Source organism: Heterocephalus glaber, unplaced genomic scaffold, assembly GCF_053883595.1.
Source record: "Heterocephalus glaber isolate CG9 unplaced genomic scaffold, H.glaber_assembly_v1.0 deba00001553, whole genome shotgun sequence".
NCBI classification, from domain to species: Eukaryota; Metazoa; Chordata; class Mammalia; order Rodentia; family Bathyergidae; genus Heterocephalus; species Heterocephalus glaber.
Genome location: NW_028258344.1, coordinates 22,624,703 through 22,648,122, shown reverse-complemented (window position 1 = coordinate 22,648,122; position 23,420 = coordinate 22,624,703). Strand labels below are relative to the sequence as shown.

At 33.5% G+C, this 23,420-nt stretch overlaps 1 protein-coding gene across 3 annotated transcripts in view; it reads right to left on the bottom strand.

The window, feature by feature from the left end:
* The window catches only part of Pkia (cAMP-dependent protein kinase inhibitor alpha), a 99,058-nt gene that overhangs the window by 53,339 nt on the left and 22,299 nt on the right, over positions 1 to 23,420 (bottom strand). For 2 of the 3 annotated variants that reach the window (XR_015442749.1, XM_087190511.1), the window contains exon 2: positions 16,586 to 16,629. Coding sequence is in view for 1 of the 3 variants with exons in the window: in XM_021256005.2 (XP_021111664.1) it covers positions 9,307 to 9,354; positions 16,586 to 16,629 (92 nt within the window). In the remaining 2 variants the exon portion in view is untranslated. Of the gene's footprint in view, positions 1 to 9,167; positions 9,355 to 16,585; positions 16,630 to 23,420 lie in introns of those variants that run through there. The other variant, XM_021256005.2, reaches the window with a different exon arrangement.

Genomic DNA, 23,420 nt, shown 5'->3' with positions numbered 1-23,420 from the left:
CAGGGGTGGCAAATCTATTGTTCCTGCCAGATTCTGCTTGTTAGCACAATTCTCTTCTAGTTTATGAGACAGTAAAAATTTAGCATTCAAGTGTAAACATTATCAGTATAGGATATGGAGATATGTGAAGCCTACTCAATATAGTTTTGTAAAAATTTAAATTTCATAGTAAAAATTATTTAGGAGAAATATAAAATTCATACAAAGTAAAACATTATTTTAACCTTAAAAAATTAAAAAGGACTGCTGAAGATGTCTTGGTACATTTCCCTATGATTGAAGAATAGGTTGTAGCTAGGCTTTTTTATATTAAGAGATACTCTTCTGTAGAGAAAGGCTGCATTCACATTCATAACCATCAGGTAAATCAAGGAACTGGCTTGCTTTAGAATCAATAAATGCTTGTGTCCTCATTTTAAACAAAAAACAGACATCTGAGTAAAAAATAACACTTTAAACAATAATTGTCAACTATGAAATGTCAGAAAATTTATTTTCCATATAAATTGATCAATAACTATGTATTAAATAACAGTCCATATAAATAACAGAAAATCTTCCTTTACTGCCTGATTCTGCTAAAAGAAAAAATGCATCTATATTCAAGAATCACTTTCAAAAGAAATATTCTTTTGGTAACTGACTAACTTTAATGAGTAGTAAGATCAATTTGTTTAAATTTATATAGCCACCAAAGAACATTAAAAGATTTACTTTAACTTTTTCATTTTAACTTTGTATGTGGGACAAAGGAAACTACTCTGCTTTCTGTCATTTTTTGTTTTTTGCTCAATTACTGTCAGAATTCTTGACTGAAACCTTACTTGTTTGTATTCTTTCATAGCAAACTCCTTGCATACCAATTTCTTAAAGAAAAACAAACAAAACCAATGGGTTTGGTAGACATTTCATGGAAGTCATTGCTATTGTCATCCTCAAATATGGTCTTGTTAGCAATACAGTGATGTTGAAGTTTCTAGTGGGTTTAAATGTCTTCTCTTGGATAACAGAAGTAGTTTCTGTGTACAGACACAGGACACACACACACACACACACACACATACACACACAGGTTCTCTTGACGTCTCCTTTAATTTTGTAATTTTATATTGAATGTTCTCTGCCATTAACTGACACAAAGGCACTTCAGCTAACTCCTGTCTTCTGTCAGCTGCTCTGGGTTCAGAAAAGAAGGAGCAATTTTAGTGTTCTCTTTGCTAACCTTGCTTTCTATTTAGGATCTAAAAAGAAATTTTTATTTTTATTTTTTAATATTTTAAGCCTTTTATACAATTAGTTTCTTCAATTATAAGACTTGTAGAACTAGTCTTATAATTGGTGAAACAGAAAAGCTTTAACACCTAGAAGTGTCTTTCCACCTACTAAATGATGCTTGGTAGACTCTTAGCCCTTTTCTGAGAACCTCATTCTTTTAGTTTAATTCTTTCATTCCCACTGAAATTTAAATTGTCTCTACTTTTAAGACCTTAGTCATTTTCACCTCAACCCAAAGCATGTTCTGATGATGTGGAGGAGGGAAGAGAACCTAAGAGCATATGCTTTCTGCAGCAGGTATTAGGTAACTAATACAGTAATAACTAGACTCAAAGGGGAAAGAAACTGAGAAAGTGAACTTGATGAAACTTAAGCAAATATTACAGTTTTGCCTAAAGGCTTCTGTCATTAGAAAAGATTCTGAAGGGAACAGCTATTCTTGTGTAATAGTTTGTCTGAAAAGCATAACCTGTGAGTGCTTTGTGCCCACTGAATATTATAGAATGCATAATATGATTCAAATAGTTATAAGGAACAAAGATTTCTATCACGTGCTATTTTGTAGCCTGTTTGCTGTGAATATCAGAAACTGGATTGTAGAAATCTGGCTCATCTTTTTTAAACTTCTCATTGCTCAAATTTGAATTTTTTAACTAGGCTCTTTAAAAAGACTTCAAAAAGACGGTAAAATTATTCACCGAAGTCAGGCGTAATGGCACATACCTGTAATCCCAGCATTCTGGGAGACTGAGGAAAAATGATTACAAGTTCCAGGCCAGTCTTGAGTGAGACCCTTTCTCAAAATAAAAAAATAGAAAAGAGCTGGGGATGTGGCTCTATATGAAGGCCCTAGGTTTAATCCCCATTACTGAAAAAATGTTTATTAAAATGAATGTAATATGTGCTATTATAATAAATTACATCTTAGTTACCTCCTCATTGCTGAGACAAAATACCTGACACTTAAAGTTAAAGGAGGAAAGGTTTATTTCAGCTCACAGTTTGTAAAGGTTTCAGTCCATAGTCAGATGGCTCCCAAGGAGGGCAGCATGCCGGAGGAGCATCGTAGAGGAGAAACACTCTATGGCAGAGGAGACAGGAGACAGCAAGCAGCAAGGAGCCTTCTTTTCTGTCCTTTTATATTCCATTCAGGATACAAGCCTATTGGTTGGTAGCATCCACAACCAGAGTGGGCCTTCCATTATCCACACCCAGAAATATACTAAACCAGTTTAGTTATCATACACCTTTAAAGCCAGTATTATACACCCTAGATCCACCTCTTAAAAAGCCCCACCTATGAGCACATGAGGCTTTGGGGAGACATCTAGATACGAGCCAAAAGATTATGTGCAATTTATTGACTGTATCTCCTAGGTATATCTTTATGTATTCTATAATCTGAAATGTATACTAGATATAACTGCAGTCTGATTCTGTTGTCAACAATCCTTTGAGAAACTTGATGAAATACTTTGCTACAAAAATAAGCCTCTGCTTTAAATCTTTGTTTCTCTCCTAATTACTTTTCATCCAGGTAATCTTGTAATACACCACTTCCTTGAATCGTGGGTAAAACACAAATTCCAAAAACTTTTCTTTCTATTCACAACTTTTGAAATATCAACTAAAAGTATAAAGCCTACATCAATTGTTTCTGAAAACTTACCTTTTAAGATTATTTGCTTCTTGGGTCAATATTTAGTTCCTGGATTTAAATATTTGTGGCTTTCCTCTAATATGTAACATTTTAAGGGTTATTTTTCCCTTTAGTATTCTTGGCAGGAGAAGTATTATTTACGGGCTATAAAGAATGTTTTCCCCACAACTTAACTGTCAAGACTTCAGGGAGATGTTCTAAAATTCAGTCACATAGTCAAAAACCTGCCTTGACAGCAACTAGTAGGGTTAAAAACCACCTTCTCATTTTCCTGCAATTAAAATATTTCCACCAATTTTATTTTGTACTAAAAATAGAATTTATAATGGAGTGTGGATGCAGCCTGTGATTCTACCTTTTTAACTCATGCTTTTTGACTTTTTGCTTCCAACATCTTTGTAAGTACAACCTTTATTTAATGCTGAATGCCAAATATGTTTGCAGTTGTTGGTTTCAACAGTCCAACATCATGGGGCATCTTCTAAAGCTATTTATTTGTTAAGTCTATAAAGTGTTTCTCTGCTGCTTCCCACCCTGAGACTCAATGGATATTTAAACAATTTTAAATAGTCCTCTGGATTGTTTTGATGATGCACTGGCTGTTCTCCAGGAGTTGGCTGTTGATCTTATCTACATGTTTAAGGGTGACATTTTGCTGATTTTATAAAACTTCTCAAAGAAAGGAAAACAGATGTATTCATCTACCCCTGCTCTAAAGACTGTGCAATAATAATCTAATTGATTTGAAATAAAATGGGTTGGTACAAAGGGCTGCAGCATAGTGCCTCTAATCTTGCATCGTTTCAATGTTCAAAGAGTAAAAATTACCTTTGTAACATATACTGAGTCACACAATAAAAGCCAAAAAACCAATAATGAAAATTTTCTGTCAGATGCTCAAATGGCATTAGTGAAGAGACCTGCTACTTCCAATATTTACTTAAAGAAAGTAATCAAATAACAAATTTAATAAAATAGCCATCTTTATCATGAGAGAAAAAAGAATATTTCATAAAGTTTATTGGCATGGATTTAGAAATATTAGATTTGGAAAGGATAGTGAAAGTCTAATTTCATACACAAAAAATATGAAATCTAGAATGGTTAAGAGACAAAGAACCCAGGGACAGGGCTAGATCAGAACTGGGATTCTCTGCCTCCTTATCCAGTACCCTAAACTTATTCTTTGACTAAAGTTTTTGGATGTGATGAATCACATCAAGAGTTCACATGAACCAGATTTCTTTCTGTTTGCTTGCAAAACATTGCCTGTATAAATATTTTGGTATAAAGTCAGCTCACTGTGTAAAATTATTTAAAAATATTCTATCTAGTACTCTCAAAGAGACAGTATTTTTAGCCTTTAAAAAAAATGGAAGTGACAGATACATGTCTCTGTGTGTGTGTGTGTATGGATAATGATATGGTATTCAATACAATTATGAGTTTTTTATAGGCTAATTATTAAATGTGATGGTATAAAAATAAAATTATAGCTAATAAAATATTTTGTAATATTTTTACAAATATTTTGTAAGAACTTTATAAATCACTAGTTTTAAAGATAATTAATGGAACGTAATAGAGATTCTATGTACTTTTTGAGCTAAGCTTGATAAATAATCTAAGTGCGTAAATTATGTAGACTAAAAGTACCATTATTCTATCCATCCTAAGTTGTTCAAATAAAGTTCACACAATACTTAGTACAAACAACTCATTCTCCACATACTCTTTTCACTATGATTTTATTCAAATAATTTGCCTTTTTAAAGTTTTGATCATTTTTCACCATTGTTCCCATGAATACTCTTATTAAGCGTGCCTGATTCTGTTGCTAAGCAACCTTGCAGTCTTGTTGTGGTATGATGATGTCTTAGTTACTTTTCTCATTGCTGAGTCAATATACCCAAAATATCCAAAATACCCAACTGAAGTTTGTAATCTAATATCCAAGTTAAAGGAGGAAAGGTTTATTTTAGCTTACACTTTGTAGAGGTTTCAGTCCATAATTGTCTGGCTCCAAGCCAAGGTGGCACGGCAGAGGGGCATCACAGAAGAGAAACAGTTCATCATAAAGCAGGGCAGCCAGAAGGCATTAAAGCAGCAAAGTATGAAGCAGCAGCAATCAAGAACAGCAGTCCTCTTTCTGTCCCTTACATTTTATCCAGGCTGCTCACCTTCAGAGTGGGTAGCACTCACACCCAGGGTGGAGCACCCTTAATCTTAGCATTGCTAAGAATCAATGAATCAATCCCAGCATCACACACTCTAGATCCAACCACCTCCAGAAAGACCCACCCATGAGTACATGAGGCTTCGGGGGTATATCTAGCTACAAGCTATAACAAAAAATGATGAACTAATAATTACTTTAAATATGCCTGCTTGGATGTGACTCCTTTAAGAAAATTCTATTTGTGTCTGAGAAGCTGCACAGAGATTTTCATTTCAAATCATCATCCTGTAGGCACATAAAGGACAGAATGGTATTTTTCAAAAGAATTGGAAGAATGCCAACAGTCTACTGGAAAATACTAAATCTTACCCCTCCCAGAACTTTTTTTTTCTAGAAAAGGGTAAAGTCAGTCAGATGACAAATCCAGAATTTCAGGGAAATGTGAGGGAAACATAGTCCCTTCATAGACTAGAATAAATTCTTTTTCCTTCTCGCCCCATATTCTAAAGAAAAAACTTGTTAATCCATATTGTTTTGACAAATAAGTTCTACATCATCCCTATATGATTATTTGAATGTTATGGGGCTTTCAATCAAAGCAAATAATAAATTAAATTCTCTCCAAACTGCCTCCTTTTTCCCAGACATCTTTCTTCAGTTCAGGGATATTCTCTTTGAAACAGTTTAACCAGATAAACTGGCACCTGTAGCCTCAATATTTCCTGTTGTGATACAGATATGTAGATGGGGACTACTCATAACTCCCCATGTCTTCAGTAATGTAATGGGAATTAAGAAATACCATTCTCAATTCATATCTGGAAAAAAGACTTTTCCTTAAACAATCTTTGTCAGTGACAATAGAATCCAAGAAACAGATATTCTTCATACTACAGAATTGCAGAGAATATATTAAGTACAAAAGGAAGGCCCCATTAATCTCCATCTCAGTGTGTATTCACTCCAGCATACAGTGATGATGGTTCTGCCAAGAGACAGATTGGCCTAATGTTGGCATCACCTTATGAACTTTTTAAAGTATTCCAAAACATTACCTATTTTCTAATATTCTTTCTTGTATCTAGCATTTAAAGATATGTCAAATGGTATACTAATCCTATTTATATTTTGGAGATGATCCTTTCTTAGGGGCATTGTCTATTTAAAAGTTCTCAATTTTTTACATTCTTCTAAAAATTAAAGAATTACAATTTATGCTCACAACAGTCAAGTTTAATAACTTTATGACTTGACTCCATATAATAAGGGAGAGTGTGCCTATATAATTACTCTGTCAATTTATCCACTTACAAAAGTAGAATTTTTAAAAAGTAGAATTTGTAATGCTTCCCTCACAAATCAAGGATTAAATTAAACATGTGAACATTTTGTCTCCCTTGTGGTAATCATTAAACATTAGCACTTTTCCTATCTTGGTGTGACCCACTTTTAGTTTTCTAGAATTTACTGGGAAAACATAACTTCCAGGAGTACATGTCCTCCAGTCATATTCCCTTAAAAATTCTATTATATCAAAGTCAAGGCTGTTAATTCTCTTGTGACAGCCATACTTTTTTCCTCACTTCTTATTTCCTATCTTATTCTCTGTTTTTCTTAGAATTAAGTTCATTTTAGCAAGCATTAATTAAGTTGCAATAAGGCAAGGGACCTTACTTTAAGTCCAGAGATTACAAATGTAAACATGATCTCTGCCCTCATCAAATTCATAATCTAATATCGAGTAATAAACATTAAAAAATTTCAGTCCAACCTGGTAAATTGTGTGATATTATAAATCCTGTTCCTTCACGGGAACAAATACATGAAATATCTAGATCAAATTATGGATGGTGGGTGCTCCGTGGAGTTTCTGTTCTTCTCAGGCTCTTTTCTAGAGTTAGTAGTCAGATCTTTACAGATATAAATCTTGTAGATCCAGGAATGTCTTTTTCAGGGACCTGGGAGATGTCTTTTGAAATGTCATCATTAAGAAAGACTGTACTGTTATTTCCTAATCTCTATGAAAGGATAGGAGCTTAATTTGGAAAAGTGCCAAATTAGCAAAAAAGATGGCCTAATTACATTGGCAGTCCTACCCACAAATGTCTTAGGGCACCTTTCACCTGCTGTACCTTTGGTTCCTGTGAAGTTTAGTTCAATATCTTTTCTCTAGTGAAGTAGTCTTGAATAAATTGACTCTGGCCTATTTAATTTTGTCACTAACAATACATATCCAGGTTTTGAACAAAAAGGAGAAACTGATTTTTCCCTAATATTCTACTCAATGGTGCCTAGCATTTTGCTAACTTTTGTAATTGCTAATGAAAATGAAAATGAGCCCATCCTGTCTTTGTCTAGAAGATTTTTCACTACTCTAAACTACTCTCTTACTAGCAATAAATGAAACTTCAAAATTCATCATCTCCAGGAGCAGCAGTGCTCACATATAATCCCAGCTACTTGGAAAGCTGCAGTACAGGAGGCTGATACAGAATCTCTTAATTCAAGACAAGCCTGGAAATCTTAGTGAGACCTTATCTCAAAATTTAAAAATTAAAAAGAGCTGGGGACTTAATGGTATAGTGCCCTTGGATTCAAAGTTCATCATTCTCTAACTGTAACTAGAATTATTTTTCCAAAAATATACTTTTTTCCACTTTATTTATTTATTTATTTATTTATTTATGGTTCTGGGGATCTAACTCAGGACCTTCTGCTTGCGAGGCAGGTGACAGCACCACTGAGCTAAATCCCCAGTCCTTTTTTCCACTTACGATGGCTGTGAGTGAGTAAGCTAACTTGTCCTACTTGCTTTATGCTTTTTCTTTTGGTATTTCAATGATGGCAAAGGTTCAGAATTATGAGCAAATTTGAGAGTAGTTCCTCACATCCATCATTTACAAATTATGTACTCAGGAAAGATTCTCCCTGCTAAACTCTTCATAAAGTGTTTTACAAGATCAACTCAAGGAACTGGCTTTATAGGTAATTTAGACTGAAAGAGGATTTCAGATAATTGATGATTTTATACAAACATTTAAATTCTAAAATTTGGTGGAAATTACTAAATCAATCATAAAATACAAATTATTTTAAGAAAGTCTACCTAATTAAAGTTTCTAAAGATATCCTAGAAGTTAAGCTTAAATTTGAATTCAGTTCTAATTTGAATAAAATTATTTCCTCCATTTTGACATCTTTTTTTTTTTTTAACCATTCTAAGATGTATAGAAGCAAATTTTGCCTTTTAATGTGGACATTTGCTTTACTGGATTTTTCTCTTCCAAGAAGTTGTTACTAATGTAAGTCAGATATGACATGTCATAAAACATGTGGAACCTTAGATTTAAGGAGCTATGAAAGAATAATTTTATCTCCTCATGCTACAAAGAAATTATTACTTCAAAATTTCTTGGACATGTTTTTAAAAAGACGCCAGTCATCTGAGTCACAAAAATATTCCCTCCTTCCACATACGTCTTTCTTTAAGCTTATATTGGAATAAATGACAACTGAAAGTAATATGTTAATTTTATGTAATTATCATTGAAGACATAATAGAAATGTGGCTTTAATATCAAAATGTATATATTTTCTTAAATAGAGTGGAAATTCATGTAACTGTCTTACAGTGTATATATTTGTCTATTCAATGAGGCTTATAATATATTTCATTAGTTTAATGTGATAAGTATATTTTACAATTACACTTTGCTTGTATCATATGCTATGGATGCAGTCTCTTCTATTAGAAATGTATCTTCTGCATTAGAATAATATTATTAGAAAGCGCAATATTCCTTTCCTGTATAATCAGTAGAATATAACTAAGATAGATATTTAGAAAAAGAAGGGAGTTACATATATGTGGCCTTTATTGCAAGATTGTTTCTCTCCAGTGATAACCCTATATTTATAAACACATTACAATTCAAAGCTCTTCAGTAAATACAAATTTCCTCACTCTTTAACACTTTTTTCCCACAAAATATTTGACAAACATATGGCTATTAGCACCATATTGATTAACTGTATATATAAAAATTTCTTCACAAGCCCAATAAACCAAATGATCAAGTAATTTGCCCAGATCTAAGACAACCCAGTTCAAGAGATAGGTTTGCAAAACTCTCGTAATATACTAGATTCCAATGAGCTGAGGTTTTCATTACCTTTAGATCATTCAGTAAGATTAGGTTGGGTCTTTATGTTGAGTTTGACAGATAACAGCATACTTTAACTGCAATTAGAGTATGGGAATTATAATAGCAATATAGGCAATATGAAAATTATCATTCCCAAGCCCTTGTTTTCAGCTAAACAGAGAATCTCAACTCCACAATTAGGTTATTAATATATTATATATTCCTGGTGGTAAGCTCTTATCTTTTGAAAAAGAGTATTAAACATTATACAATTGTAGTATAATCCCTCTTGAGGTATGTTTTTAGAAATAATATTTTGTCACCGTAACATTTTAGAAACTTCAGTTATTACATATTACTTATCTCAGTCTCTTGTGAGATAATTATGAGGATATTTGTGAACATTTTATTTACTCTTAGAATTTTAGAAAATAAATGGAATTGCAAAGGTACTCTCTTGATTCAAATTGTGCACATGAAAATTTTAAAGTTAGGATAACCAGATGAGTATGCTGCTGTTTTATAGGTTTAAAAAATACTAACGTCACCTCAGTTTTTTCATCACATTTTTAACTGCATTCATATTAATCTGGAAAACCTTTATCAAAAGATTCACTAATATTTGAAGACAGAACATTTTTATTATCTGGCTTACTTTTTAAATAGTGACAGGAGCAGGGTTATATAAATCAAATTAGTGCAAACATCATACTTATTAGTCCCCCCTCATTCATTTTGCTAATTAAATTTCAAGATTATTAATTATTCAAATTATAACTTTAAATTTAGCAAGGCTCAAATTAGCAACAAGTTTTTATATGATGCAAAGAGGGAGCAATTCTACAGTATAATTTTCCTAGATTAATATTTTCCACACTTGAAATATAGGTAGTTCTGATGTATATTAATTTATTATAGATAATTCATATATTTTCTAGTAGAAAGGTCTTCCTTTCTTGTGTTTCCATGAGTATTTATGTGCAAAAATTTAAAAACATTGGTCAATTATTTTTTTCTTTTCTGATTGAAATCTTTACTATAAGAGATTAGTTTTATGACTAATAGCTCCACAAAAATATTTAACCCATCGAGACAGTCTTTTATATTATATTTGTTCTACTTCATTAACTGAATGAATGGACAGATCCCATTCATATTATCATGAGGTCAATTTTTAGGTCAAATACTTTAAAATGGAAATAAAGGCAATATTTATATCTTATTTCTAACAGGACCTTTTGTTGTTAGTGACTGGTTAAAAAGACTAGTTTTACCAATGGCAGCAAGAAACAATAGACAAAATGGGTTAAAAGACCCAAGATATTTATGGCATATATTTACTTGGATTGAAAGCTGAGTGAAGAAGAATTACTTGTAGCAAAAATCAGGGGCTTAGTTTTAGCCTGAAATGTATGGGTTCTAAACTTTGTCACAAACATCATTTAATTTTGGCACAATTCATAATGGTCCTTAATGTTACTACACAACCCCTTATTTTGAGGTACTAATATTTGACTTTCTTTTCTTTTTTTAAAAATTTTCTTTTTTAATGGTATAAGGAAAGCTTGTATGTGGCAGGAGAAATTTGATATTTTGCATATAGATAATTACTAACAGTCTCTTCCTTCTTAACTATATGGTCCTACACCTAAACTGCTAATTTATGCAAATACCAAAGTGTCACCCCTGAAATAAACTATCAAAGAAGCAGATTTTCCAAAACAAAGCAGGTTTTGCAAGTAGTTTTCAAAGAAACTAGTCATGGCTTCAACCTGATCACAGAATTAGCAGAATTAATACATAAGTTACTGTAGTAGATAGACCCATTAATTTCATTCACTAATCAGGAAACCATCAGTGTATAAAAACCACTTCAGGGCTAGTGGGCAGGGCCATATTTTGCAAACTATAGCAAGCCTGGGCTCATGAAATAATATTGATCAAATCTCAAATGAAAATGCATAAACTTAGTTGCAAATTTGAACACTGAAAATATATGTCAGGATGGCAAATTGGGTTAACAAATAAGAAAAGCAGGACTACTAAAATATGCCCTTGGTAAGGAAGAAGTCATAAGTATTTCTATTGGTGTTATCAATATTCCCACAAACCTGTTACTATTAAGTTATATATGGTATCATAGAACACTGAAAACACAAAATTGAGTATAAAGAATCAGAAAAATAACAAGCATACCTCTTGACAAGTGCAACTGAGCTCATTTACTGGTAATTATTGTCACTATAGAATTACAAGGTCAATTATTAAATATATAATTTTATATTCAGGGAAAACAGACTGATATCATGACAGCATTATGTCAGTAATATCTAATTAGTACACAAAGTTTTTAAGCCTACATTGTGGATTCTAACTTCTGATCATAAAGTTATGCCAGTTTATCTCAAGTTTTCCAGAAATGCTGTTTATTAAACTTATTGTATAAAATGCCACACTGGGAGAAGGGCAGAGAAGCTGAGACAGTCCCAGCACCAAGAAGGAAGCTCTCCTGCCACCATCCCACACTCCTAGGGCAGAGAAGCTGAACCGGTCTCAACACCCGGAAGGAAGTGCCCCTGCCACCATCCCATGTTCCTAGGGCAGAGAAGGTGAGCCCCACAGGTGCCAGAAGCACACCCTCCCCCTGTGGAAATGAGAAGACACGTAAACAAGCCTCAAAAACAGACTTCTGGATCACCTACAGCAACCCCAAAGGGAAACGAGATGAAACAATCTGATACTCAACCACCTGGACTCTCTGAACTGGCGACAAAAGAGGATCTGGGAAAAATGAAATCAGAAATAATTACTCAGACAACAGCAAAGATTGTGCTCATAGTGCAAGACATGATTAATAAATCTAGAGAGGATACAGATAAAAAAAATAGAGGATCTGAGGAACATGAGGGAATCCCAACATAGGAAACAAATGGAATCCATAAAACAGATGCAAACAGATTTCTAGGAGATTAAAAACTCCATCTGTAAGCCAGGGATTTAGCTCTTTGCCACCTGCTGTGCAAGCACAGTGACCCAAGTTTGATCCCTGGTACAAAAACAAACAAACAAAAAAAACTCCATCGAAAGTCTGTGTAGCAGAATGAACCAATGTGAGGATAGAATTTCAGATATAGAAGATAAGGTGACAATTAGTGACCAAGAAAAGAAAAATTGCTTTAAAATTGCAAAGGAACACGAGAAATCAATCCAGCAGCTGCTAGACGATGCAAAGAAGAATAACATAAGACTGATTGGAGTCAATGAAGAAAGAGAACAGAGTGCAGATGATATAAAAAAAACTGTTCACAGAAGTGATGGGAGAAAACTTCCCAAGGAGGGGAAAAGAACTTGACATACAGATAAGTGAGGCATATAGGACTCCAGTTAGCCTTGATCAAAAAAAATCTACACATAGGCATATAATAGTTAGGATTCCAGAAATCCAACAGAAGAACAAAATTCTACAAGCAGTGAGAGAAAAGAAATAAATCCCATACAAAGGAAAGCCCATCAGAATCACAGCAGATTTCTCAATGCAAACTCTCAAGGTAAGAAGAGCTTGGAGTGATGTATTTCAAGCCCTAAAGGAAAACAGCCTCCAACCCATATTGATGTGCCCTACAAAATTATCTTTCAAAATGGATGGAGAAATAAGATGCTTTCATGATAAAGAGCACCTCAGGAACTTCATGAATACCAAACCGGCACTCCAACAAATTTTAGACAATACCCTAGGAAAAGACAATGAGGATCACAACCCCAGGAAACCCAGCAGAGTGAATCCATTGGGCATGACAAATTAAATGCAAAGGGGGAGAATCCAACAAAAAGAAAATGTCATGACAAGGCTTTTAAAACTTTTAACTTCATCTCCCTAATGAGTGTATAATTCAATCTTGTTATTGTACTGTTTAGTATTTTTCTGATTCTAGAGTTGCACACCTTTCCTTGTGCTATATTGGCTATTTATCATCTTCTTATGTCTACTTTTTAATTGGGTTGTCTATTAATGAGCTGTAAGAGTTCTTTATATATTCTGGTCATAGGTTATATGCATTGTAAATATGGTCTGTTTAAGGACTACTTTTCATTTTAATGATGTCACTTAAAGTTCTAAATATTGATGAAATCTCATTTATCAATTTTTTTCTTTTTTACATTATGTCTTTAGTATCCTAGATAGTTCTTACCTACTCTGAATTCAGAAACATTTTTCCTTATAATTTCTTCTTAAAGTTTTATACTTTTAGGCTTTCATATTTAGGTTCATAGGTCCCTTCAAGTTATTTTCATGTATGGAAATAAAGGGCTGAGGTTAATTTTTTATATATGGATACCAGGTGTTCTAGTGCCATTTGCTGAAAACACTTATCTCTTCCTCGGCTCTTGAATTGAGTTTATATTCTATAAAATGCTAATGTTAAATAATCTTTCAAAACTCAGTGGACCATATATGTGTGGTTCTATTTCTAGATTCTCTGTTTTATTCCAATGTCTTTCCTTATACCAACACTGCCTTGATTACTGTAGCTTTAGAAGAAGTCTTAAAATTAGGTACTAAATGTCCTTCAACACTGTTTTTTTTTAACTTTTCTAGATCCTTTGTACCCCTACATAACTTTTAAATTTCAATATCCAATTCTTCATTTATAGCAAGTATACACAGACCTGAAGTTTTATATATACCTTGTGTTTTCTAATCCTGCTAAATTCAAATACAAGTTCTAGGGGCTCCTAGAGATTTCTTAGTATTTTCTCTGTAGATGATCATTTCATCTACATATAAAGATTTTGCTTATACCTTGCCAATCCTATCCTAATTGTGTCATTTTATTGCCAGACTATTTTGGTGGGGACTAGGTTTCAAAATTTAATGGACAGATAAAGAGTAGGCATATCTGCCCTTGTTTCCCACCTTAAGGAGAAAGCATTGTATGTTCTCCATTCATATAAGGCATTCTTGCTGGAAGTATGGAGTACATATCTTTAATCTGTGGAGAAGGTTCTGTTCTACCTCTAGTCTCCTGATAGCTTTTACCATGGACAGCTGTAGAATTTAGTCCAATACTTTTTCTCCCACTAGTGACAGGATCTTATGGCTTTTTCCTTTCCTCTGTTAAAACAATGACTTTTGGGGGTGGATCTTCCAATGCTGAACCAACACTGCTATCCCTATAAAAAAAAACCACTTTCTACATACTTCCAGATATGACTTCTAGTAGTTTTTTTTGTTAAACAAATTTCTATCTATGTTCATACTATTATGATCTTCTATTATCTTTATCCAGTTTCAGGATTACCACAATGTTGAGTTCCTAAAATGAGGGGAGAAGTGTTTCTTCTTTTTTCTGCTTTAATTGTTTGATATAATTTATCAGTTAAAATGTATATGAGCCTGCTGTTGTCATATAGGTAGGTTTTCAAGCTAGGAATATACTTTCTTTAATAGGTGCTATTCAGATTTTATATTTCCTCCAGAGTTAATTTCATTAATTTGTCTTTCAAGGTACTTGTTAGAAGTTGTCAAATTTATTTCAAAAAAGATTTTTGTAATATGCTTTCTATATCCTTTTAAATTCTGTAAAATCTGTGGTAATGTCTCCTAGATCTTGATATTGTAATTTTAAAAATGTTTAATTGATATTGTGTAACAGGAAGAAAAGGTCTAAAGGAGCAGGGGAAGTGGGAGGGGTAGGGTAAAGGAAAAAAGGAAAAAAATGGAAACAAAGTCTTTGCAATTAGGGAAGGGTCTAGGGGGTGAAGGGAGGGCAGGGGAATGGGGAAAAAAAGAAGAACCAAGATACTCATGTAGTGGTACAAGATCCCAGTGATGATTGTAACTGTATTTTATATGTAAAATGTAGCAATAAACTTAATGGGGAAAAAAAAATAAAATGCCACACTGTATTCAAACTATTTCAAAAGGAATTTTGTTAGTCAGTCCCACTAAAAAAATTCAAGTCATTCTTTTCCGTGAAATCTTCAGTGGTTGCTATGACAATGGTATTTCTATCTCAGCCCACAATTCATATTCTTCAGTTCTTATCCAAAGTAGCCTGCTTCTGCTTGCTAGGTGTCGTCCTCTAAGATCTTGAACAATTTTCCCCAACACTTTTTTTCCCAAAGATTGAGATTGAAAAAAATAGCAATAGTAGATGCTGAGTTAGAAAGATATCATTTGTATTTCTTTTCTAAAATTTCTATTCTGAGCGCTTTAATAGGATTGTTTTCATTTTGCATATTCTCATCTTTTTAAATGATGAACATATTTTTTCATGGCTACAATTATAGCAAACATGCAGTTCTGCTTTTTCCTTCATTGTTTTCAGCAGTGAAAACATTCTTCATATGTTATGGTTTAGGAGATTAATATTAAAGAATATATGACATTTAGTGGATATAATCAATATTTAATCACTTTCCTATACTAGCTATTTAATTTGAATTCATTTTTTCCTTATTACAGATACATTCACAGATAATATTTTTTCTTTTAAAAAATTATTTATCAGATTGTTTTAATAACAATGAAACAGATTATAGTTTATTTGGCTTAGTATTTATTAAAATGTAAACAGGTTAGGATGGACATGTATAGTAGTCTGTACTCATTATTATCTTCTCTCATGCAACACTGCACATTTGCTTTGCTTGCCTGACCCCTGAAAGCATTTGAAGTTTTGATTCTTGGATTACTGAATCAAAGATTTAAGTTTTTAATGATTTTCAATAAGTCATCATGTAACTCTTCAAAACCAGTTGCACCTATATTTAAACAGCATCAACACTCATTTATTTCATTGCTTTCTCATGCTGGGTGCTGGATAATGATCAAGAGATAAAACACAGTGTATGGTAATAAGTCTCTGAATGCAGTGCTAAGAGAATCTATTGAAAAGCTGAAAAAACAGCCTTCTCCAAAATGGATCATTACCTAGGAAGAAGGTGGTAGACAGGTGAAGTATGGAGGAAGGAGCAAATTCCAAGTAAAGAGAGTAATGGCATAAAAAATTTAGAACAAAGTTCATTCACAGAATTTTTAAATATTTTGATAACAGTATGTGAAGATAAGTGTTGAAAGACATGAGACTATAGAGCTAAGCTGAAGTGAGATCATGAAAGTGTTTGCCACTGGTAAATCATAGTATATGTGTGCCTGTTTTAGACAACTCAAAACTAATTAAAGCCATTTAATAATTTTTATCTATTTTATTATTTGTAAAGCATATTACAGCAAAATAAGTTTAATAAGCATTGCATCTGAGAAAATCAAATTCTTGGCATACTGCAGAACCTTAAAAGTGGTACAGACACCAGAGTACTCACCAGCACTTGAAAGCAGACTTGTGAAGTTTGACGTCGACACAGGCCTATGTGTAGAAGAGGAAGTGATGAGCTGTAGGCACAGTTTAGAACAGTAGGAATGCCTAGAATGCCTGGATTAAGATTTTACTTTGAAATTATTCAATGAGCAATACTATCATGATTTTAGCAGAAACAAAGGCAAAATTGAAAGGAGCACCATTTCCCTTAATAAAAGCAAAGCCCACAGTGTCCTTGGGTTAGCAAAAAAAAAAAAAATTTCCAGGAAGGTGGTGTGGAAAAATGTCAACCATGTAGGGGTTCTCTCATTTCGATTATTACCACCACCACCACCACCACCACCACCACGGCAGGCTTGAGGTATTCACTCTAATTACCTGAGTCTAGGTGTTGATACAAGCATCCTGCTTTATTTCACTTCAGTACTGGTGATATTGCTAAAACATCAAAATAATTTATGAAATAGTAAGGTAAAATGGTTGAGAATAGGAGAGCTATATTAATAGTGTGGTTTACAAAGACTGGTTTATTTTTTATAGAACATTGCTAGCGGAGAGTCTATTGATTTCTAGGTGAGATTGCAAGTATCTCTTTGTACTGTGCAATGATATGTAAGATGCTGTGTGCATTATATACACTATGTATGAAGGATATAAATGGTGATGACCTCTATTATCAGACAGAAAATAAACTTTTGCAATTATCTGCTAATGTAAGCCAAAATCACAGGATGGGGCAATTCAGCAGAAGCAATATTATAAGGCATTTGAATGATTTCACACAAGTACACAACTCTGGCTTGCATTGTTCAAGAGTAAATGTTACAGTATCTGGAACTAGAGTTCTTATCTCAATGCTCAAGATAGGGTTTCAAAGTTTCTCTCTGAAATTACACTGAAAATTTTGTACATATGTAAGTGTGTATGTATATTCTCTGAAAGGATATCAAAAGGTTCACAAGAATTGCCTTCTTTTAATTCTATGGCACATCTTCGGGTCACTTCTGTGTTGGGTCTCCCTATTTCTGAAGGTGGAAGTTCTAGCTTCTGAGACCCTAGACATACCTAAATCAGCAGGTGGTGATAGTACTACTCTGAATGAACATCCCAGTGCTCTGCCTCTTTGGTAGGATTAACAGGTGGCTGAAAGACAGGAGATGGGCAGCACACAGATTTAAGAGTTAAGATGAAAGGTAATGGAAGGTAAACTATGGGAGTATGAGTGATAATACAAAAGATGATACAGGCAGGAAGGACAGCTTGGTATTTGGCACATACTACAGCAGTTTTTAATTGAAAGTTTAGAAAAAAAATTTTTATGTTGTCACCATTTGGGGAAAGAATGAAACCAAACAGTGTGTCAGTGCCTGGAATATAATAGGCATATTACAAATCCCTGAAACAAAGAGACTAGGATGGTGAAACTACAAGTTTTAATATCAACCTCATGTCAATTTGCAGAACAGACAGTATTTAGACTTTTATATCTCTGTTGTTTATGATATTTACTTTCTAGTTATTTCATACAACTTCATTTGAACCTTGATGATTGTAAAGTATTAGAAATTTGAATGTTTAGATGTGGATGATAAATGAGGTTATGGCATAGATGAAGACAGGTGATGAAACTATGGAAATAATAAGCTTTATGAATATAATTGACATCTTTTAGGAAGGAATAAAAAGGAACTGATTATGGACCAAATGGAGTGGACTGAGCAGAGAGGACTAGCATTAATGTGTAAGTTCAAACTAAGGCCATGCAACATGATACAACAAGAATCAGAAAGTGGCATACACTAGCCAAAGAGAATGCTAAACTTTTGCTGTAGATGGTAGAGGGATTTGAATAATTCCTAATTTTAGTTATGTTGAAAAAGACAGAAAATGTTAAGGATAAAGAGGTTGTATAGCTTACTTGCTAAAAGTACGGTAGTTAGAATTAGTAAAAATCAGTCATTAAACATTTTTTATTATTAGTTATTATTTGAATAATGCTTGTTAACTAGAAGAAAACATGAACCTAAGTGCACATAAAATCAAGGTTGAGAAGAGCTTTTCCCCCCAGATCCTTGTGCTGAGGTATAGCTTCAATCCCACCCCCCCATTTAAAAACTTTTGTTTTTGAGGCAGCATCTCACTGCCTATGCTGGCCTCAAACTTGAAACTCTCCTGCCTCAGCTTCCTCCCCAGTAGCTGGAGTTATAGGAGTATGCCATCACACCCACTGAGGGGAAGAGAATGGTATTTAAAATAAATTCAGTTGGTACTGGCAATGCATTTTAAAAATTCACATGAAAATTAATATGTACATTATGAAATAATAAAAATGTTGAAGGTTTCTGAAATAAGCAGAAAAATTGGAGAGAGATCATGTTTAACAGAGATGTGTTATTTTTAATTCAATAGAAAAATACAAGAGTACAGTTAGAATATTTGTCTATCAAACTTTTTTCTGTGGCAGCTGTTATTACTAAATGACCCAGTATTTGCCCTCTTTTCTCTCAAACAGACTAATGTCTTTGGGGAGAGTTTAACTTCATGGTTAAGTGACTTTTCCATGTCAGAATTATAGATATGCAACGTGTTAACTAACTGCGCACCTTGGACAGTTACCTAAATTATCTGAAGTCTCTGCATGATTAATTGCAAATCATGGATAATACTGTGCAGGATAAATGGTGGTTACATTAAGAGAAATGTTCAATTAATGAAGCTAAAGAGTTTGAGGAGTACTGGCATTAGGTCTTTTCTAAAGTTCTTGCAGAACAAAGCAGTGAGTCCATCAGGACCTGGGCTTTTCTTTGTTGGTAGTTTTTGTATTTTTATTTCTCCAAATTTATTGGCTGATATCGGATTATGTAGAATTTTTGTATCTTCTTGATTCAGTTTTGGTAATCATATGTACCTAGGAATTCATCCATTTCTTCTGAATTTTCCATCTTATTAGGGTACAGATTCTCAAAGTAGGTATTGGTGATCTTTTGGATTTCTGTAGCATCCATTGTGATTTCACACTTTTTATTCCTAATTTCATAGATTTGGTTCTTTTCTTCATTGTTTTGATAAGACTGGCTAGGGGTTTGTCTATTTTATTTACTCTTTCAAAATTAACTCAATTCATTGATTCTTTGTATTGCTTTTTGGTCTCAATTGCATTAATTGCTGCTCTGATCTTTGTAATTTCCTTCTGCATATGAGCTTTGGTTTTGCTGTTTGTGTGTGTTTGTTTGTTTGTTTGAGACAGGGTCTCACTATGCAGCTCCAACTGGCCTTGAACTCACTATGTAGACTAGGCTGGCCTCAAACTTGTGATGATTCTCCTGCTTCAGATGCAAAGAGCTGAGATTACAGGTGTGCATTGCCATGCTCAGTGACTTTGGGTTTAACTTGTTCTTTTTCTAGAGCCTTGAGGTTCAACATTAGGTTGTTTATATGAGTTCACTCTGTTTTTCTGATGTGGGAATTCACTGCTACAAACTTCCTTTATAGGACTGCTTTCACTGCATCCCATAATTTTTGGCATGTAGTATTGGCATCATTATTTAATTGTAGAAACTGTCTAATTTTTTCTTTAATTTCATTTGTGACTCATTGGTTATTCAAGAGTACATTATTTAATTTCCATGTATTTGTGCAGTTTTTGTGCTTTCTTTTGTCACTTATTTCCAATTTCATTGCATTATGGTCTGATAAGATGCAGGGAATAATTTGAATTTCTTTGCATTTATTTAGGCATGTTAGATGCATGGAATACTTTCAATTTCTATATATTTAGGCATGTTCTATGAGCTAGTGGGTGGTCTATTTTAGAGAAAGTCCATGTGCTGCTGAGAAGAATGTGTATTCTGTTGTTGGGTGGAACAATGTAGATATCTACTAAATCCATTTGTTCAAAGTTTTGGTTCAGCTCTGACATTCTTTGTTGGTTTTTTTGTCTAGTAGATCTATTTCTTTCAGTGAGATGTTGAGGTTCCCCATTACAATTGTATTAGTGTTTATCTGATTTTTCATATCAACTAGTATTAGTTTTATGTAGTTCAGTGTGCCAGAGACTATATATAATCTGTTCCTCTTCGATTGCTCCCATAACAAGCATGTACTTTCTTTGTCTCTTCCTATCTGTCTTGACTTGAAATCCATTTTATTGGGTCGTTTGTTGATCCACTCTGCCAATCTATTTCTTTGGATTGGTGAACTGAGACCATTTACATTTGTGACTATAACTGATAGGTATTGACTTATCCTTGTCATTATATTATTTTCCTATTGTTGGTTCCCTTTCTTTCCCATTTATTTATTTATTTATTTATTTATTTATTTATTTATTTATTTGTATTTTTTTGGTACCAGAGATCGAACTTGGGACCTTGCACTTGCAAGGCAAGTGGCGGAACCACTGAGCTAAATCCCCAGCCCTCTTTCCCTTCTATTTAATTGCTTGCTTTGCCTGGTGGATTAATTCTATTGGGATTCTTGGACCTTTTCTCTTGCCTTTTTCTAGAATATTCTTCAGAACTTTGCTGGTTTGGTGGTCATGAATTTCTTCAGGTGTTCTTTATCATGGAAGCATCTTATTTCTCTATCAATTTTGAAAGATAGTTTTGCAAGGACATCAATCTGGGCTGAAGATTGTTTTCTTTTAGGGCTTGAAATACATCACTCCAAACTCTCCTTGAGTTTAGAGTTTGTGTTTGGAAGTATGCTATAATTTTGATGGGTTTTCCTTTATAGATGATTTGTTTATTTTCTCTAACAGCTTTTAAGGTTCTGCTCTTGTGTCAAGATTCTGCTCTTGTGTAGCATTTCTGGAATCTTGACTATTAAATATATTGGATGCCTTCTCGGTGTGGTTTTTTCTTCTGATCTTGACTATTTGGAGTTCTACATGCCATATATCTATATATATATGTTATATATATGTATTCACATTCACATTATATATATAAATTAATTTTGAGAACTTCCTTAATTAATAAACATTTTTGTCTTTGTGGGCTATATAAAGCATATGTTGTGTATGCTTCTTTTCTTATTCACAACCCTTTTTTCCTTTAACCCAGGGCCTCACAGATGCTAGGACAGCATCTATCACTGAGCAACATCCTCAACTCCTTTTGCAACCCTTTAAAATTGCAAAAGTCTAAGAATGGATTTGGCGTTTGGGTTGTAATCTGCTTTCTGCTGCTTAAAAAAAAGGACAAAAAAAGTTTTTACATTCTCTGAGAAAAAAGTATAATAAAACTTAATAATCAGTTGGTGACTTAAGATATTCTCTATGTTGAGGAAATGAAAGATGAAAGTACTGTGGTGAGAATATGCTTATCAGTTCCCTAGAAATATGAGGAACAATAGTAAGTTGAGTCTAGTCATTTATGAATAAATCAGGCAAGTTCTTACCTAACAGTTCATGTCTTTGTTCTATGAAACTAGCATTTCCTGAGGGGGATTCTTTCCCTTACACTGAGACAGTGTTCTCATTTTCACTTTAGATTTTAGTATCTGACAAACGAGTAACTGTTCTTATCTCTTATCATGTACTGCTTTCTTTGATCTGGCACACAAATATTACTGCAAAATTATTTCTTTTGCCCATCCAATTTAGAATTTCATCAACCTCTTCCTCTATATAGTCAGGGCTACATTTAATTTACTTAATTTCCACATTATTGATTTCCAAGCATATCAATATACCACTAATGCCTTTCATTATTCATTCATCTTATTTTTCTGCCCCTTTTTATCTATCTTTTAATTTTTTTGTTTCAGATTACTCATATTTAAATGTCCTCTTGTAACAGCATGCATAATCCACTCATAGATGTGGGAGAAACAGATGAAACACATTTCTGCCAAGGCAACCGCTTTCATTCACAATGCTCAGTTGTGTTTTTCTTAGTTATATGTAAGGTGTCTCTGCTGAGATGGGCTACTTTCATCTTAGCACATGCAAGACTAAGCCACATATGCTACTATAATGTCTCTAAATTCTACCTGTCTCCCAGGCTCAAACATTAGAGCAAGTTTTTGACATTTAACCACCTGTCTCCCCCAAGGGAATAATTTCTACACCAATTACATAGTAAACTTAGTATGTTACCTCAGCACACACTGATGATGCCGGGTGAGGTAAAGTGCAAAAATAAGGTTTTCAAAAGAGTTGGATCTAGATCTACTACCATATATGCGAAAGAAACCTGACAGTTTCATTAGTGTCGATTGTTCAATACAGCAGTGGTTTTCTTTATGGTAGCATGAAGAATAGAATCACTGTTACTACCCCTTGATGAGCTTGAATCCCTCTTCTTCTGGACATGAGATTTATTCTGCTACATCCTAAACTTTGACTTGGTTGATCATTAAAGTGATTATTCCCATAAGTGCCCATGCTCTTGACTTTCAGGATAATTTTGGAAGTTTAAAGCAATGAAGAATAGCTTATCATGAGGAGAAAAAAAATGTAAGGTGGATTGTTGTTCATTTAGTCAACATTTATTAATAGTTGTCTTGTGCTAGGCATTCATGTATAGTGCTTCTGATACCAAAAGTAATGAATAGTCCCTGCCTTAAAATGGTCAATAGTAAAGTTGGGGAATAGAAAAAGAGTGGGTAAAATAGCAGCATAGAGACCTGAGGAGGGAAGAGGACACAGAGAAAGAATGAGTTTATTATGAAATTCTAAGATGGCATCTGATTCATGTTTTGAAGAAAATAATGAAATGAAACAGAAAGTTTCAGAAGTGAGTCTTCCTAGGCAGAGGCCATAGCATGATTCAAAGCAAAAAAGGCATAAAAAGAAATAGTGATTTGAAAGAACTGTCCAGGAGTAAGTACAACTA